The sequence below is a fragment of the Melozone crissalis genome, unplaced genomic scaffold (genome assembly GCF_028551555.1).
Source record: "Melozone crissalis strain CALT ecotype California unplaced genomic scaffold, PUWL_Pcris_2 ptg000036l_1, whole genome shotgun sequence".
NCBI lineage: Eukaryota > Metazoa > Chordata > Aves > Passeriformes > Passerellidae > Melozone > Melozone crissalis.
The window spans coordinates 2,000,142-2,018,411 of NW_026535814.1; the positions used below are offsets into that span (position 1 = coordinate 2,000,142).

The following is an 18,270-nucleotide window of genomic DNA, read 5'->3' on the forward strand; positions in this document are numbered from 1 at the left end:
TCTGTGTGAACTTGATACTGAACAACTTGATAAGGAAATTCACTAAAAAATTACATAGGGGAAAAATGTCTGTGATAAAAGTGGGAAGCTTTTAAGCTAATTATGCAAAATAGTCTCCGAAGTCTATACTCATACTAGTATTTAAGAGACTGTGCCAAACTGCCGTGTAGAAATATCTCTTTCAGATTAGTTGTATTAATTCTGTAACTTGTAAATGAAAAGAATTAATTTGGTTTGTGGGGAGATGGGTTTTTTTTTTCCTCTGAGAGGTTGTTCTAATGCTCTTTCACTCAAAGTTTGATCTGTATAGCTGTGGTGGTCCACTTGCTGGATGTCTTCTATGGCTGTACACAAAAGGTTAATTTTGTATAAAAATCCTTTTTTGATGATGTTGATGATGATGATGGAATGCACAAGCATTCAGTGTTACTCTCAGAACTTAATTTGTGCTGTTAAGATCTGAAGTTAAGAAAAAACTCTACAACAGCTATTGTTCTGAATTGCAAAGCCTTTTTCCTACAAAAATTAGGTGACTGCAGCTCTGATATCTACAATAGCATATTTATTGTAATTCTATTGGGTACATTTCCTTTTTTAGTGAGGAATAATGGAGACTTTTTAACAGAAAATGAAAGAGGCAAATCAACACTGAAAATCTTTTATATTGTTGTCTTTAAGTCTGTCTGGGTTTTTCATTGGTCAAAAAGATGCCATTAAAAATTCCAAAGTGTTCTGTATCATCTGTAAATGAGATGTTAAGATGTAAAGTACAGCTAAAGTTGTGGATATATTTTGACTCTCCTGAATGTATCTTTTTAAAGTTTGCCAGATAGAATATTAGTTAGTCAACTAAATGAAACATAAGTGAGCATTTTTTTGTAATGAGGTTGATGAACTGTATTGTATTCGGTATAGGAAGCTGGTGGCTGAAATGTTCCAGAACTCACGCTGACAACAAACCCTGGTATCAGTCAATGGCATTATGCATGTTTCTGTGCTACGAGCCAAGGGAACTGAATTGGCACAAGCTATCATGCCCATCTTCTAGCCCTAGAAAAGGATCTGAGGTTGGCCAATAAATAAATGAATGTGAAAGAGAAAGAAATACTGGACAGCAGGGTTTTCAGAAGTTGTACTTCGGTCCTGGAGTTCCTCTCAGAAGCAAATACTACTGGTTTCCAGTAGTCCACACTAAGAATGAAATGCAAAGATCACAAATAATTTTCCAATACGTTTATCTATATATATTAATAACAATATTTTTTCAGTTCCGTAACTGTAGCTAATCAAGATTTGGGGAATAAAATATAGAATCATAGAATCATATAAAATGCTGAGTTGAAAGGAACACATTAGGATTACCAAGTCCCACTCCTGGCTCTGCATATAGCCAGGAATCACATCACACCATTTTTGTCCATATATATATATTTATATAGTAATATAAAACAGAAATATCATCTTTAATTCTGTAATTTGTGGTTTATAAGCTATTTATTGTCTCCTGCATCAGATATTGGAGAAGAAATAGCTAGAACTAAAATGTAGTTTTAAACACTTGTTTTGTAAAAGTACCAAAATCTAAATTATTGGTAAGAACAAGAAAACACTCAGATCTGTGGTGGAAATTTTGTCTGGGCTTGTAGCGATTCCAGTTGTATAGGGATGGATGGGCCAAGGTAGGTTCTATAAAGAAGTTGCTATTGTATTGTCTCAGGCACAAATAGAGGTAGATCAGAATCAACATCAGAAAAAAAGAAAATTTAAATATAGGTAATGGAATGGAACACTTGTTTCCAAGTAGAGATGGCTTTCAAAAATGGCAATTGGTCTTCTCATACTCTCAAGCTGTAAAGATGAAGATTTTTCTGATTCTTGAGTAATTTTTATTTGTATTTGGTTTGACTTTCTACTCTCTTTCAGAAGTATGTTTAGGTAAAATAGAGACCTTAAATTTTGAAAAGGGATTTAGAGCATTAGTTAAAAGCAAGACTATTCTCCTGTTATTTTAATATCAAATGAGCTTTTAAGCTAGTATAATTTCACTCTTCTGCAAAATGCATAAACCATATTTCTCAGTATTAAGCATTCTGCATATATTTGAAATGGGACTATAAACGGTTGCTAATACTATTTTTCCAGGTACCTGAAAATGATGAAGTCTTTGTTGTTCGTCTGAAGAGCGTGGAGGGAGGGGCTGAAATCAACAACACAAAAAATTCTGTTTGGATTAATATTAGGAAAAATGACAGTCCTGTGCGTTTTGTCCAGAATGCTTATATGGTGCCTGAGGAAGATGAAGTGATAACAATCCAAGTGGTCCGTGGTAAGGATGTCACTGGAAAATTAATTGGACCTGATGAAGATGAAGTCTCTGTCAGTTACGCCATCATAACTGGGGATTCAACTGCACATGCACAGCTTAATGTAGACTTCCTAGATCTACAGCCAAATACAACTCTTGTTTTCCCACCTCTAGTTCATGAAACATATTTGAAATTTAGGATCCTTGATGATGCCATACCAGAAATTGCTGAGACCTTTCAGATTATGCTTCTTAAAGACACTTTGCAGGGAGATGCTGTTTTGATTTATCCATCTGTGGTTCATGTCACTATCCAGCCGAATGATAAACCCTATGGAGTGCTGTCAATCCACAGTGTTCTGTTCACTCATACTGTTATCATTGATGAAGATCAAATTTCAAGGTACTACAGATCTTAAAATCTAGTATCTAGTCAGTTTAAGAGATTTATTTGTAATTGTTAAGACTCCTTAGCATATCATTAAAGTAATTATAAAATTACTACTAAAATATAATGTAGTAATCACTTAGTGTGTTGTTATTATCAGCTATATTTAGATTATAAAAAGATTTCAAGGAAGTGGGAATGTCTAATAATGCAGAAAGTATTTTAATATCTATAAACTATATGTAAATAAGCCACAAGTATTCAATCATATCATCAGAATAGTGAAAACTCCTAATCTAAAGGTAGGACCAGTGAAGCTGTGATACTGCTACACACAGTTTCAGTGGGAAATACATTTCTGTCTTCCACCCTTGGTGTGTATTTGTTTTTACTATCTATAAAACCAGTCTCTGATTAAAGAAAAAAAAAGTGTTCAGCATCTCCCATTAAATAGTTACCTTAAACTCAAAACCAATTTAAATATTTGTAATTTTACATAGAGACTAAAATCAAAGTTCTCTACAAATGTTATAGGCAGACTGATACACAATATTGATAATCTCAATAAAAATGTCTAATTATTGCTAGTTCATCCAAAAAAAATAATGCTTCAAACTATCATACTGTGAGAAATTTTGGAAGAATATTTTATGGTCTGCAGCCAATATTTTAGGTCTGTACCCAACACCTGAGTATTCATCTTTCTTTTTTTATACACAGTAAAGAAATAAATCTTGCTTTCTAGATGTTTGTAAGTCATGATTTCCAGATTTTTTGTTGTAGTCATGCACTTGTCAGATGCAGGCAACATGGCATTTCCAGTATCATAAATATCAGTAGCTGAATATATTTTTAGTACAGGGGTAAACAGTTCATTTAAGATCATAATTTCAATGCCCATGCCTCATAACTGTTCATGTTGTAGAATATGCAAAATGTTTTCTTAAATTTGATTTGTATTTTGCAAGACAAATATAAAACACGCCAAGACTCCACTCAGTTCTGAGTATCTTACTTGCTGTAAAGAAAGTGAGATCTAACACATCTTCTGAGATTTTACAGAGAGTTTGTGCGTAAATGCTCAAATCTTACATATGTATTATGATTTCGCAAACTGTAAGCCTTGAGTCAAATGTCAGTTGCAAGCATTTGTACCATGTAGGTCAGTGTAAATATTTTAGGGAATTGGTAACCATACATGCCAGTAGTAATTATGGTTTGTGGATTTTGTTTTCATTCAAAACTATAGGTTTGAAGGTATCACAATTGTAAGAAATGGTGGAACACATGGAAATGTTTCTGTTTCCTGGGTTATAATCCGAAATAGCAGTGACCCTTCACCTGTGACTGCAGACCTATTTCCAGAGGCGGGAGAGATAAGTTTTGCTCAAGGAGAGATGCTGGTGACACTTCATCTGAACATTATTGATGATGATATACCAGAAGAGGCAGAGCCTTATCTTCTGAAACTCCTAGCTTATACAATACAGGGAGGCGCAGAAGTCAGTGAGCCATCTGAGGTAAGTTTACTCTTGGAGAAGGTATATTTGGAGAAGGTATTTGGAGTAATAAAGACATTACCAGTTTTAATAACATTTATTGATGGATTATCTGAACAAGGTAAAAGGTTTGGTCTTGGATAAAAATCAAGCAAACTGATCCTTTATATAATCTTAGTGTATAGAGTATAGTATATAGAGTCTAAAGTATTTGGCTGAGTATAGTGTACAATGCCAGACCCTTTTACTGTGGTAGAATTCAGTTCAGATTATTCCCAATGTGCTAGGATTGAAGAAATGCTGTCTCAAATGACTGTTTTCTAACAGAAGACAGGAAAGTTATTTTCACTTGTTCCTTTGCTATTTTAGTGATTACTGAAATGTCTACAGAGTAACAGCTTCAAGGGGAAGCTTTGGTGATTAAGTCTGTAACCTATGAACAATTAAATAAAGGGTGGCTAGACTTGCTGACAGTTCTGTGACTCAAATCCCTCCCTTGTCTTTCTTGAAAATGGTTAGAATGAGCTTGGTGAATAAAATGAAATCCTTTACAATCTAAAACATTTTTAAATTACTCAATTTGGCTGCTGAACCAAAAAATCAGTTATTCAGAGCTCATTCTGGCATATGTGATGATGCATAGTGGGACAGTTGCCACTGTCAGTGCGATACTTCTTGTATATAAAGAATTCTTTGAGGCTGTCCATCTGATTTCTTTCCTGATGCCTAAGGAGATTAAGGAGAAAAATGTGTGGTGACTATTAGGAGATGATTTTGTGAAAGCATGAAACTATGGTAAAAAGTAATGCAGCATGCTGTTTTCTGGTTTGCAGCTTCTGTTTTACATTCAGGACAGTGATGATGTTTATGGCCTAATAAAATTCCATCCTTTGGAGAATCAGAAGATTGAAAGTAATCCAATGGGACGATTTTTATCCTTGAGTTTTGCAAGGGAAGGAGGAACAGTTGGAGATGTGCAGTTGGTTTATACTGCACTGTACATTCCAGCTGGAGCTCTGGATCCTGAGAGAGCGAAAGGTGGCATTCTGAATATGTCTACAAGAAGTACTCTCATCTTTCCAGAAGGAAAAGCACAAGCTACTATAAATATACCAATACGAAATGATGCTTTTCTTCAAAATAGAGCTCACTTTGTCATACAGGTATCTCAGCTGTTTTTGGGGTGTTTTTTTTAGCCCATGTAGTATAAAGGATATAAAATAGTAGTGGCTCCTTCCCTTTTAACTTCATTAAAATGACTCTGCCTGATTTAAAAAAAAAGAAAAACAATTAGTTCTGTAGCCAAGAAAACTCTTTTATTTAGATACTGCTTCCACAGATAAGGAGCTTTATTCCTAATAATTATATACTAATTACATAATTTTTAAAAAATACACTGTTGTAATAGGATTCAGTTACTAATTGTGAAATTTAACAAAATTATATCAGTGTTGCAGAAGCTAGTTACCTTTTTAGGTGTGTTATTCTGTCTACCCTTTGCCTTTTGATTTAATCAAATAAAGGCTCCTAAAGTAGAGGAGTATGACAGATTTTGGAAATTAAAAAAAAGGAAATAAAAATTAAAATAGTCAAACATAGGTTGAATTTATGTGCAGCTTTGACCAGGTAGTTGAAAAGTTCTTCTAGTTTTCCCTGTATGTGGTCTTTTGGTTTTTTTCATCTTCTGTTTTTGTTTGTGAGGTTTTTTTTCTCTCTACTGAATTTGTAAGAAGGGAGATTGCGTAATTGCTAGTAAGATTGGCTGGAAAAATACACTAACATTATGCTTTTGAAAGAAAATTTGTTTTCCACTAAAATGTTTAAGAAAGATTTTTTTATTTTCCAAAATTATGTTTTTTCTTCATTTTTCAGTGGAGAAAACCAGATTTGCATACATGTTAGCAAGTTATTGTTCAGATATGCTGCTGTGGGAGATTCTGGGCATTGTAATCAGTAATTTTTATACTTATTTTCTCATCTGCAGTTGAGACTACTGCATAATCTCTGCTTGAGATTACCTGATTAACTATTGCCACTAAGATCATGAGCCCAGGGAGCAATCCTGATATACAGACAAAGAGGTGACATGGCACAACCAAAGCACAAATCGCAGAGTCTTTTCTTAGTTCTTTTCAATATTTTCCATTTAAGTCTGGTGTCTTCAAAATTTTCAAACAGAGATGTTGATGTGGAATCATAAATGCAAAATTTGGTCTTTTTTTCTTTATTTTCTAATGTACCAAAAATGTTTTAATTACTTGAAAAGATTTCTTCCCTCTACAAATTTCCCCCTACATTCTATTAAAAAAAAAAAAAAAAAAGAGAGAGAGAAACAATATTGCCAAAATCATATTATCATTTTAGTTGCACACGCTCTTTCTATGTTAACAGTTAGGCAAGGAATATGTTTATGAAATATTAGAATAGGTTTGTGTGTTTTACCTTCTTCATGTGATCTGAAATATTGACAGAAGACTTGAAATATCTAATTCCAAGCTCCTTTCAGGTGATAGATTACAAATAACATTGCAGTGTGGACTATGGACAAGATGTGTGACAAGTACTTCAATATGCAGACTTTTGGTGTGGTTTTTCAAACTGCAGATTCCAGGGAGATGAAGTATACTTTCATGTACTTTCTCCATGAACTATAAAAATGTTTTGAGTACACAAAATCAGATGCAACTTCTAACACAAATAATTCCTTTAAAAAAGGAAGAAAAATGCCCCTATTTATAACTATGACAATCCTTCTACATTGTGAATAAATTATAGTCTCAGAAAAAATTTTTAGAATGAGACTACAAAGTTTGTACTAGGCCCAGTAAAGGATCAACTCAGAAATCGGGGAAGGAGGGATGAAGAAATGAAGCATAGACACAACAAGAGAACAGATAGAGGAACTGGAAATATGAGATTAACCTTCTTTAGTGACATCTTCAATTAAATAACCTATTGTTTGATGTGTAGACTACTTTTGGTATGGACAGGAAGATTAACTAATTTAGTAAACTGCTTGGCATTATTCGATTTACAGTGCATTCTTTTTTCCCTCATGTACTGATTTGCTTTAAGAGGAAACAATGAATTAAAAAAACCCAAAGCAATATTTAATTAATTATTACTTTAATCTCAAAGTTACTATCCAGATAGTAACAAAGGGAATTCTTTCGGCTCTGTAGTATTTCAGAACTTCTACTGAGCTAACAACCACAACAGTGGTCCACCTGCATGGTGTTAATTTGAGAATTGGCACCTATTCTAAAAGAAGTCTTAGAAGAGAAAGAAAAAAATAGAACCACTCTTTGTTCCTCAGAATCCCAATAAGTAGCTTGGATGGTTGAGAAGAAATTTCTAATTACAGTATTTATAAAACAAATCCCATCTATCATCAAATAAAATGTACATGAATATTTTTGAGTGTTACTTGAATAAGAGCAGCACAAAATATGATACAGTCCAAGTATTTTATATAAATTGGTTTAAAGAATCAAAGGGATTAAAAACTCATCAGTTGAGAAGGTGATTCATAATGCTAGGAAAATTAATCCACAAACACCGGAGGTTTATGTCCAAAAGGGAGTCAGAGGAGTCCTTTTACTTTATTTGAATAAAGGGAGAGGCCATGGGGCATTCCCCTGGGGTGTCTCAAATTTTTGGAGGACACAGCCTCCTTTTTTATCCTAATTTCCCAGCCGCATTTCCCTTCTCTCTTTCCCCATTGGCTGAGGTACTGGAGAGGTACAGACTTCCCGATACACCTGATACCGAAGATTTCCCAAAGATTTTCCTCTGATGTATAACCCTCCCTTTTAATTTTTAATTCTTATGGAATTTAGGGTTTTTTCTTCCCCATTGTTTCTTTAATCTCTCAATGTCTAATTTCGTTTATCAGCAAACCTAAAGTTTATTTATAAAAGCAAATATCTTTTTCCATTCACCAATCAGTGGAATCTTTCCCATTGTTTCTTTTATCTTCCAGAGCTAGTTTTATCTACCAGCAGACCCACAGCTTGTTTGTAAAGACAAATCTGCTATTCCTCTCAATAATAACTATATAGATTTAAATGCCCTTCTCCACTAAAACCTGTGTGGCAGCATCTAATAACTCCAAGCAGAAACATCCTAATAGGAGTTAAAAGGTGGTTCTCATTGATGGTTAATGCACCAGTGAAATGTTTACAGAAGTATATATAAATTGGTCATAGAAATATCTGCTATTATGATCCATGTAGACACAATCTGATAGTGTTATAAATTATATTTGAAAGGAATATTAAAACAATTAACACAAGGAAAGTCATGTCAATGGTTCTGATGGGCTAAATGTATGGTATTTTCCATTCAAAGATAGAATAAACATTTTTCTATTTCTTCTTAGTATAAATAAACCATCAAAAATATGGTAATATAAGAGGAGATTACAGTTTTGAAATCTTGTGCTGATTTTCAATTATGAATGAAATTCTACATATTAGTTATTGTAAATAGAGAAGTCTTTACATTTTTTAACTGAGGAAAGAAGATTGAATCACTCTTTGGCTTCATGAGAGTGTCTAAATTATTATGTTTCCAGTGACTTCAACAGATTTTTATCAATGCATGACAAAAAAACCTGAAGTACAAACAACAATCTGGCAGATCAATTCATATATCTAGTAAGGAAATGCCCAGTTCAGAAAGTTAATTGTCCCTCTATGTACATTTAGTTGTGTACATGATTTGTCTGAGAGGTATACCATTCTGCTGTGGAAGCTCAATACCATTCACTTAATTTCTTACACAGCTACTTACACATTTTTGTAGTAGAAATGGCACTGGTAGGAGAAATTTATCTTGGAGGTGTTTTGCTCCTTGCATATGACACTTATTCCAAAATGTCAGAATAGTTTTCACTTGGTACTCAGGCTTTCTTATTTCTCAAGTTTTTCTTACTTTTTCTCACAGTTGGAAAAAGTTGAGCTGCTGAATAGAATTCCTCTTGTCCCACCCGTGAGTCCTAGATTAGATGAGATACGAAATATTTCTTTGAGGATTACTCCAGATATTGCAAATGGAGAAATAGGCTTTATTAGCAATCTTCCAATTATTCTTTCTGAACCAGAAGAATCACCTGCTACAGTGGTAAGTAAACATTTTTATATTGTCCCTTACTATGGAAAACTTATTTGGAGAAAGCAAAGTTTGCTATATCCACTATAGTATTTGAAAATTAAAGTGAGAAAAATCCATCCTCCAAGTTTGATCTTATCTCAAATATTCTCCTCCTTTATTAAATCAAAAAGCTAGAAATTGCTAGCAAGATTAATGTGTTTGTCATCTGAAAAGTGCGGTGAACTTTGCTTTCTCTGTAAGGATCTAGAATTGGTTAAGTCTTCATGCTCAGATGGAGCAAAAGATGCTGCAGTTTAATTTCTTTGACCAGCTGCAAAAACACTCTGTGGACTGATTTTGCTCCCAAATTTGGTGAAAGTGTCTGTGTTTTTTATAATTCGCTTACATGTGAATATATGGTTTGGCTTGCTGTGTCTGTTTTCTAATAAATAATGCTTTTTTGTATTTCTCAATACCCAAAGCATTTTCAAAAGCATCGTCATCCATCTGAATGCTGTAACCCCAGCCAGAGAAACCCTCTATAAAATATTTTTTCTTACATTTCCCCTTTTTTCCTCCTAGTTGTCTTAACTGAGATCTTCCTTCAAATCCTGATTTAGAGAACTGTTTTTCATCCTCAGAATAAAACTGCTGATATAAAACCTAGGTTGTCTTTATGAGGCAGGCATTGGTTAAATCCATCATAGAAGGGTTTTTGTGTTCATGAGTGCTAAGTGATTTGTCATTTTAATGGTCTGCCACCTCCACTAAGAATATATAAACATATATGTCCAATTATATAATGGATAAATTATTAAATATATAAGATTCAGTATATATCTTCATAGATATACCATCTTTGATTTTAGATCTTATACATAGGTATAAGTCGGAGGTGAATATTTTGAGGCTCATATTCAAACAGTAGTTTGCAAGGGGTTAATTGTTTTTGCATCTAGTTTTGCAAGTCACAGCAGACTCATGTTCTTTACAGGTTTCCATTCCATTGCATCGAGATGGGACTGATGGTCAAGCAACTGTGTTTTGGAGTTTGAGACCATTTGGTCCTAATCACAAGGCAGTAACACAGGATGATATAGGTCCTTTTAATGGCTCTGTTGTTTTCTTGTCTGGACAAAGTGATACTGCAATCAACATTACTATTAAAGCTGATGATATACCTGAAATGAATGAAACTGTGTTATTAACTTTGGACAGGTATTGTACCCCAATCTTTATTCATATGTACCACTTGCTATACTCAATCTATATATAAAAAAATTGGCACAATATTAATTATGAGATGTTGCCTCCATTGTGTTGATAAATGCCTGGAGCAATATTGGGCCCTTGATTTAGACTGTGTATGAAATCTTTGACTCGTGATCAATGTAAGAAACCATATTGTGCTTATTAGCTAATGACTTAGTTTAGTTTGTATTTTGATTAAAAATAATATATGCTACTTTAAAAGTTGATTTAGCTTTGATCTTTAATTCTAGTTCTTGATTATAACACTTACTTTCAGGAAAATAATGTTTAATGAGATAAGGGAGAAAGTTATAATGAATAGTAATGAAAGCAATACACAACTGTGTTTTTCTCAGAAGAGGTTTATAGTCAGGATGTTGTTGCAGAATTAGATACTTTGATCACAAATGCTGGCTTCCAAAATAGGCCAGTGTGACTACTACCACATGCCTCAGCTACAAAGGGAGCAATGATGTTTCTGAAGCATTGTGTTGTGGTCTCCTTACTGTGTGCCATCAGGTTTGCAGGATAATTAAGGCTGTAAGAGGCCTCAGAAGATACTATCTGCATGCGAACACTACTCAGAATGCTTGAATTATTTCATATCCAGGAGCCTTTTGTTTTATTAGCAGGAGAATCTTGGCTATTGCTTCAGTCCTGCTTCCAAAAATTCAGATGTATCTATAGTTTAGAAATACTGTCACTTCTGCTAAAGCCTCCTAATAATCTAAGGTATATTTTTCCCATTTATTTTTCTGGAAACATGCTAAGAGAGGTCCATCAGCTGCAATGTCTGCATTGAACATCTGCTACATATACAGTCCTTACTTTATGTAGAAGTATCCCTGTTGTAGATAGGAAGGGCAGATTAGCTGATGGGAACTTTTAATACTATATGTTCATATAGAGTATGTACTAGCAAACCAGAAAGCAACTCCTTAGGCTGCTGCTGATCCTGTTTTTTTAAGCATTGTTCTATCACACAGGAAAGATGCTTTTTCAGTACAGGGTTGCTCTGCTTCTGTAGAAGCTAGCTGGTGGATGCATCTAGTGCACAATGAATTTTTTCATTCTAATCTTGGATACTCACTGTGTTGAATAGATGGTCCTGCTGAAAACAAACAAAAAACCAAAAAAACCCAAAACCATAAACCAAAAACCAAAACCAAAAACAGAAACAAAAAACACCGCCAAAAAAAAAAAAAACCCCACAAATGGAGACTATTGCAAGCAGTTCTCTGTTTTGTTTGTTTTTTTTTTTTTCCTGTGGATGAAATTGATTTGCCTGAAAGTTCATTAGAATCTGTGGCACAAACAAAGAAGCTAAGATTAGAAATAATGACTGAAGTTGTGAAGGAGTTGTGTAAAGTGACAAAAGTGCTGAAGTGGAAGGATGGGAGACAAATAAGTATGTAGAGGAAGTGGGCAGCATAAAAGATTAACTTTTTAGTATTGGATAGCTCTGCAGTATGTGTAACTATAGCTTTTTACCACTTACTCTGGCTAGTAATCCCATGCCTTGAAAATTATGTCTAAAAGGGGATTGAGTTGGCAGCTGAACAAACGCAACCACTGTTCTGCTTTTGCTATGTGTAGTGGGAGTAGCAAGTTCTATTGATCATGAAGTGGCTGGTAAAAATTTTGCCAGCAGTAAGCAGGTTTCCCACACTTGGCAAGGTCAGAGAGTGAAGTAAGGATTAGGTAGTTTGGCCAGGAAAAAGTAAATACATAGGAGATAAAATCAGAACTTTTCTCTACACCTGGACAGTGTCCCTCAAGGCTACAAGTGAAATTTGGCAACTTTTAACTTGAGTAAAAGACAAGAATGAATACCTGCAAAGATCATCCTTTCAACACTGGAGATGACTCTTCAAAGCAGGGGTGAATGATACTGGCAGGGTGATGCGTGTAAGCTTTTGGTATTGCCTCCTACATAGTTTGTGTTTTCTAGATGAACAGAAGATTTCAGTTTCCAAGACAGGCAGCCAGCTCCTCACAGCAGTAGTGAATTACCATGAAAACAAAGACACACACTGCTGTGGATGTGCTTGCACTGCTTGATAGACTGTAGCATAAGTCAGTAGAAAAGTAGAGCATGTACAGACTTTAATGAAATTATAGACAGAAATACATCCATGAGCATTCTATTTATTGCAATTAGTAATAGCACGGGCAAAATAATACGATAATTAGTTCTAACAGGGATGTATTATTTACAACTCAGTGATGTTGTTATGGTAGTTTTATGTTTTAAATGAGCTTTGATTATACCCATAATAACAAAGGAAACCTTCCAAGCCATTAAAAATACTATTTTACTTCTTGCTCTGTGGCCGCCATCTGTAGGCCCTGGATATTAAAAATAATTATGAATGCTGTTCACAAAATGGAGGTCAATGTATATCATGAAGAGCATGCTTACCCAGAAGACAGATGAGCTGTAAAGAAGTAAGATAATCCTGTGCCTGCTGAAGAGTCTTCATATTTTCTTTCCTTAGGACCAGCTTCAATTTGGATGCCTGCCCATATCTTAGGCCTGAATTGAAATAGGCCTGAATTGAAACTAAAAATATCACTACAGACCTAAATCTGATAGTTTTCTTAACTTCTGCGAAAGAAGCTTGGCTGTTGGCAGTTGCCATGCCCCCAGTGCAGATACACAGCTATAAATTTGGCAATTGGCACAGCTGAAGGGCCAGGACCGTCATGGGACATGGATTGTGTTTGTTCTCCTAAATGAGTGGAGCTGAGAGTAAAACCTCTGAACTTTAGTCCTGGGAAAAACAATACACAAATTAATTTACTTTTATTTTGGGAAGATTAAAATCCAGTAACAGCTGAGTGTTTAAATAGCTTATGGTCAGAATCTTTTGATCATGACTTCCATAAATTAAGATACCAGAACAGATCCATTATGTGTATGTATGTATCTAATGTGACATATGTTCAATGAAGCAAAACTGTTGTAACGTGGAAAATTTAATAGTTCTAGTGATTTCTGTGATGTGATACAGGCTGAGGTACTTAACACCTTCTTTGCCTCAGTCTTCAACCTCAGAAATACAAATTATTCTCAGGGCAACTGGTCCCTGAGCTGGTAGAAAAGGTAGAAGAGCAGAAAAGACCTCCTGAAATCCAGAACTAGTTAGTGATTAGCAGAGCTATTTAGGTGATCATAAGTCTATGGGACTGGAGAGGATCCATCCTAGGGTAATGAGGGAGCTATTGTAAGACCTCTCTAAGCTGCTCTCTGCCATTTGTCATCAGTCATGGCTGACTGAGGAGGTCACAGACAATTGGAGGTTGGCCTATGTGGTGCTTGTTCACAAAGAGGGCTGGAAGGAGGATCTGGGGAACTACAGGCCAGCCTGCCTGACCTTGGTGCCTGGCAAGGTTATGGAACTGATCATCTTCAGTGGGGTCATATGACATCTACAGGATGGCTGGGGCAGCAGACCAAGCAAGCATGGTCTTAGGAGGACCAGGTCCTGCTTGATCAATCTGATCTCCCTCTATGATCAGCTAACATGCCTGAGGGATTGGGGCAAAGCTGTGGATGTTGTCTATCTGGACTTTAACAAAGTTATTGTGTGCCACAGCATTTGCCTTGAAGAGCTGGCAACCTATGACTAGGACAGGTCCTTGCTTCTGTGGGTTAAGAACTGGTTAGATGGCCGAGCCCAGAGAGTGGTGGTGAATGGTACTGCATCTGGTTGGCAGCCAGATGCAGCACCAAATCTAATCTAACTAATCAGCTGAATCTGATTAGTTGCTTTCTAACTCCCAAGTTCTTGAAATTCTGGTCTGATTTACACTGTGACTGTTAAAAGGTAGTAAGTATTGCTAGTCTTCTAAGTACTTTCAAAATATACCTGGAGATACTTAAAGTGCCTCCTCATGGTACCTTGGGACTGTTTATTTTCAGCTATCCCTTGGATTCTGTTACAGCTGCCATCGTGCACTACAACATGATACTACATTCTAGCACTAGTACTCAGTTTTTTGTCTGAGCTGTGTTTGGATTCATGCAATCTGACTTCATGAAGGTGAAATGAAGTCTGGCATTGCCCTTTCATGTTTTAATAATTGTGTCTTAACCACTTAAGCTTGTACATCACGTACCAAAAACCCACTTGATATAATAGTTCATTTGTAGTCTCTGCTGTGAAATATATTACCAACAGCTTAGTGATATAATTAAATTTTAGCATTAAGAACAATATAATGAAAATTTAGCATAAGTTTTAGCTCTGGAATTTTCACCTTGACTTTTTAAATAGTATTAATGCCTGATGATTTTGGAAAACTTGCATACATTTCTGAAGGGAAGAAGAATGTCTTCATATATAGTATTTAAAATGTAGCCTCAATTTCTATTAAATCAGATCTCCTATTTGAAAGAATAGAGCTGCAAATGTATTTGCTTTATTACTTCAAACTTTTGAGTGAACTCTTTTGTCTACTGAATTCTGAAGCTGAATTATTTAAACTTAACTTTATAAATTCTTTGTTTATTTGTTGATAGTAAATCCAGGTTTAATATTAACTGTATATTTATTTTAGGTTAAGAAAATAATCTATGCATACTTTCATAGAATGACATACTTGTTATTGCAGAATAATTTTCTTTCATCTGAATTGATGAGATAGTTTTGTCATATGTGCTTATTCTCCTATTTCTATTTTTTCCTTGTTTTTTGGGGGGGATGGTGGTTTTCTTCTCTTTTTGTTGGTATTTTACTCTGATAATCTGATTAATCTAAAAATTGTCAAAAATAAAGTCTGATGTGATTTTCTGCTAGAATAGTCTTTGATATGTATGTGTTGTGACTCCCAATGTACTTACCTGTTTTTATCATTACTATGTCAGATTGATGAAGTAACACAAAATGGAGGCATGTTGATTGTATTTTTTTTTTTTGTGTGAAGTTTTGAATGTGGGCTGCTGGTGCAGTTGTGAGCAGACACAGGGGTTGGCAGTGAAAGAACTCCTGGAGGAGGGCTGGGTAGGGCATACCATGAATGGGTCTTGACATCCTGAATTGATTATGGGGTCATTTCTCACCAGTGAGGATTGCCCACTTGATAGCATTTGTCAACAGAAAATGCCAAGGAAGGAGGTTTCCATAAAAGGAACATGATGTGTTTGGAAAGGGAAAAGAAAACTTTGTGGTACTCTTGTTTTTATTATTGTCTGAGACTGGTACTATTGAAATTCCAGGAACTAGCACTTTCATTCATTCCCCACCCCTTTTCTTTCCCTCTATTCTTCTTTCCTTCTTTCTTTCTCTGTTAACAGGGTAGAGACAGAAAGGTTTGTTGTGTACTTTGGGTAAGTGCAGTGAACTGTGGTTTGTCTTCAATGAATCAATGCTTTGTTTTATACGTGATTAGTTTGAACAGAATCTGTCAATAACTTCTTTTCCTCTCAGGAATCATGTCTTCTGTGTCTCTTCAGACAATGCTTGGTTGTCCTTTGGTTTTTAATTTGATGGCATGGGTTTCTGGCATGAAGCTTTATTTAGGATTTGTGAATGATGAAAGTTACTAATGCATGACTCAGTGTTTGATACCTGTGCTTGATTGCAATATGGATCTGTTGTCTTAAACTGCCAGAAATACAGTTTGTCCCACCTAAATGCCTGAGTGGACTAGAACGATAAAGTTTTCTGTTGAGCAGTTATCTTTTTTTTTTAATGAAATAGGTTTAGTTTATGTTAACACAAGTTTTTGTGTCTGCTGGCATATTTTTTTATATGCAAAAAATATTACATATTACCATTTAAAATAGACACTTCCAGTTTGTTCATTGAAATTTTCCTCCAGAAAACATGGAAGATAAATCTGAATTCATAAACTAACATTTAATAAGCTATATCAAAATCATCAGTCTGAAGGTGCATTCTTTATGCATCTTTCAGCAGTACTTTTTCTTGCATTTTTAATGGAATGTACTTAAAACAATGTAATTGAAAGTATATATCTGATGAAATGAATGCAAGAAATTCAAGCTCTCTTTGTTTAAGTATTTTTGGATCACTCCTTATGTTTTGATCCAAATAAAAAGTAATACTAAATGTGATTTTAGATTATTGTTATATGATTCTATTTCTTTTTCTTTGTATTGTGTGCATGTGTGACTAAAAAGCCCCAGAACTATATGCTGTAAAAAATAATCTGAAAGAAAAGGCATCTCAGGAACAAAGGGTGGGGTTTCTGCAAGGGAATGGAACACTCTGATGTGTCTTTCCTAATTTATTATATTCTTTTTAGGTAATTTTTTTCATAATTTATTCTTAAAATAATCAGGATTCTGATGTCCTTCACGTAGATATGTATTTACTTACTAAAAGAACCAACACTCAAAAAACCTTGACTTTTTTCCTTTCCCAGAGTCAGTGTGGAAAATCAAATACTGAAATATGGGTTTACTACTTGTGAGATCACTATTTTGGAAAATGATGATCCTGGAGGAGTGTTTGAATTTTCTCCCTCTTCCAGAGGCCCCTACAGTATCAAGGTAGCTATCTGAATAACTTTTCTTAATTGTTATGGAAAAGTAAATCTTAGCAGAATGCGAGTAAAATGCTGGATTTTCTTTTTTTTACAGGAGGGGGATTCTGTCGAACTGCAGATTGTCCGCAGCAGAGGGAGCCTTGTCAGGCAGTTTCTGCGATACACTGTAGAACCAAGGGACAATAATGAGTTTTATGGAAGCACAGGAATTCTGGAGTTTAAGCCTGGTGAAAGAGAGATCATAATTACTCTTTTGTCAAGGATGGATGGGATTCCAGAGGTAGAAATGAAAATTTTCCTTTCTCTAAATTGTCTTCACAGCATAGCAGTTTGTCACTTATTAAAATATAAGAAAATATACTGTAGCAGAATGAGTATGCAATGCTTTTCTATGGAATGTATTACCAGTCTCCAAACCAGGGATGCCTGGATTACTAGAAGGTATCTTTGGCTTTAATAGGCCTCAGTGGATTTATTTTTTTTGGTAAATTGAAACTGAACTTCTCATCCATCTGAGCTTTTGGCACCTGTGGCATTCTGTACTATAGAATACCACTATTTAATTGAGGCCTGTACAATCCATTGCTTTCTTTTTGTTCTTTTTTTGGTAAATACTTGCTAACTGAACTCAGTGCTTCCCAGTCTACACTAATATTTGCTGTATAGATGCAAAGATGCAATGCTTATTTTAGTGTTCCATGGTGCATCTACTGTGTTTGTTCAAGAAATATTTGAAGTATAAAGTCACATTATATTAATAATGCAAGCTGACAAATTTTTTTTAAATTACCTTAATGTCAGTGTTTTTAAAATCTTTACTTCCACTGTTACAGATGACAAAGATGTACAAAAGCATTGTGCATGTAGAAACTGTGTGTAATTTTCTTTTGTTGAAATTCTCCTCTTTTTCTGCTGAATAAGTATTTTTATTCTGACTGAGTTTCCCTCTTCCAGCTGGATGAGGCATATGCTGTTGTGCTCAGTGGCTACAGTGAAATGTCGGGCAAGCTGGGGAATGCCACAAGGGTAAATATAACCATTTTGAAGAATGATGATCCACATGGTGTCATTCAGTTTCAACCTGATGAACTATCAGTAACAATAAAGGAAAGTAAAGGAGAAATCATCTATGCTGGTAATTCTTTTTATTAGAGTAACTGCTTTCTCTGCTGTCTGCTCCTGCAAGGCTACTTTTCCCTACTTCACCTGTGTAGGAC

At 34.9% G+C, this 18,270-nt stretch overlaps 1 protein-coding gene across 1 annotated transcript in view; it reads left to right on the forward strand.

Moving 5' to 3' along the window:
* Positions 1-18,270, forward strand: part of ADGRV1 (adhesion G protein-coupled receptor V1) — a 271,123-nt gene that overhangs the window by 17,525 nt on the left and 235,328 nt on the right. The window contains exons 7-15 of the mRNA XM_054283215.1: positions 2,143-2,708; positions 3,943-4,213; positions 5,026-5,355; positions 9,140-9,316; positions 10,281-10,504; positions 15,837-15,869; positions 16,931-17,057; positions 17,148-17,333; positions 18,008-18,188. Coding sequence (XP_054139190.1) covers positions 2,143-2,708; positions 3,943-4,213; positions 5,026-5,355; positions 9,140-9,316; positions 10,281-10,504; positions 15,837-15,869; positions 16,931-17,057; positions 17,148-17,333; positions 18,008-18,188 — 2,095 coding nt within the window. The remainder of the gene's footprint in view (positions 1-2,142; positions 2,709-3,942; positions 4,214-5,025; positions 5,356-9,139; positions 9,317-10,280; positions 10,505-15,836; positions 15,870-16,930; positions 17,058-17,147; positions 17,334-18,007; positions 18,189-18,270) is intronic.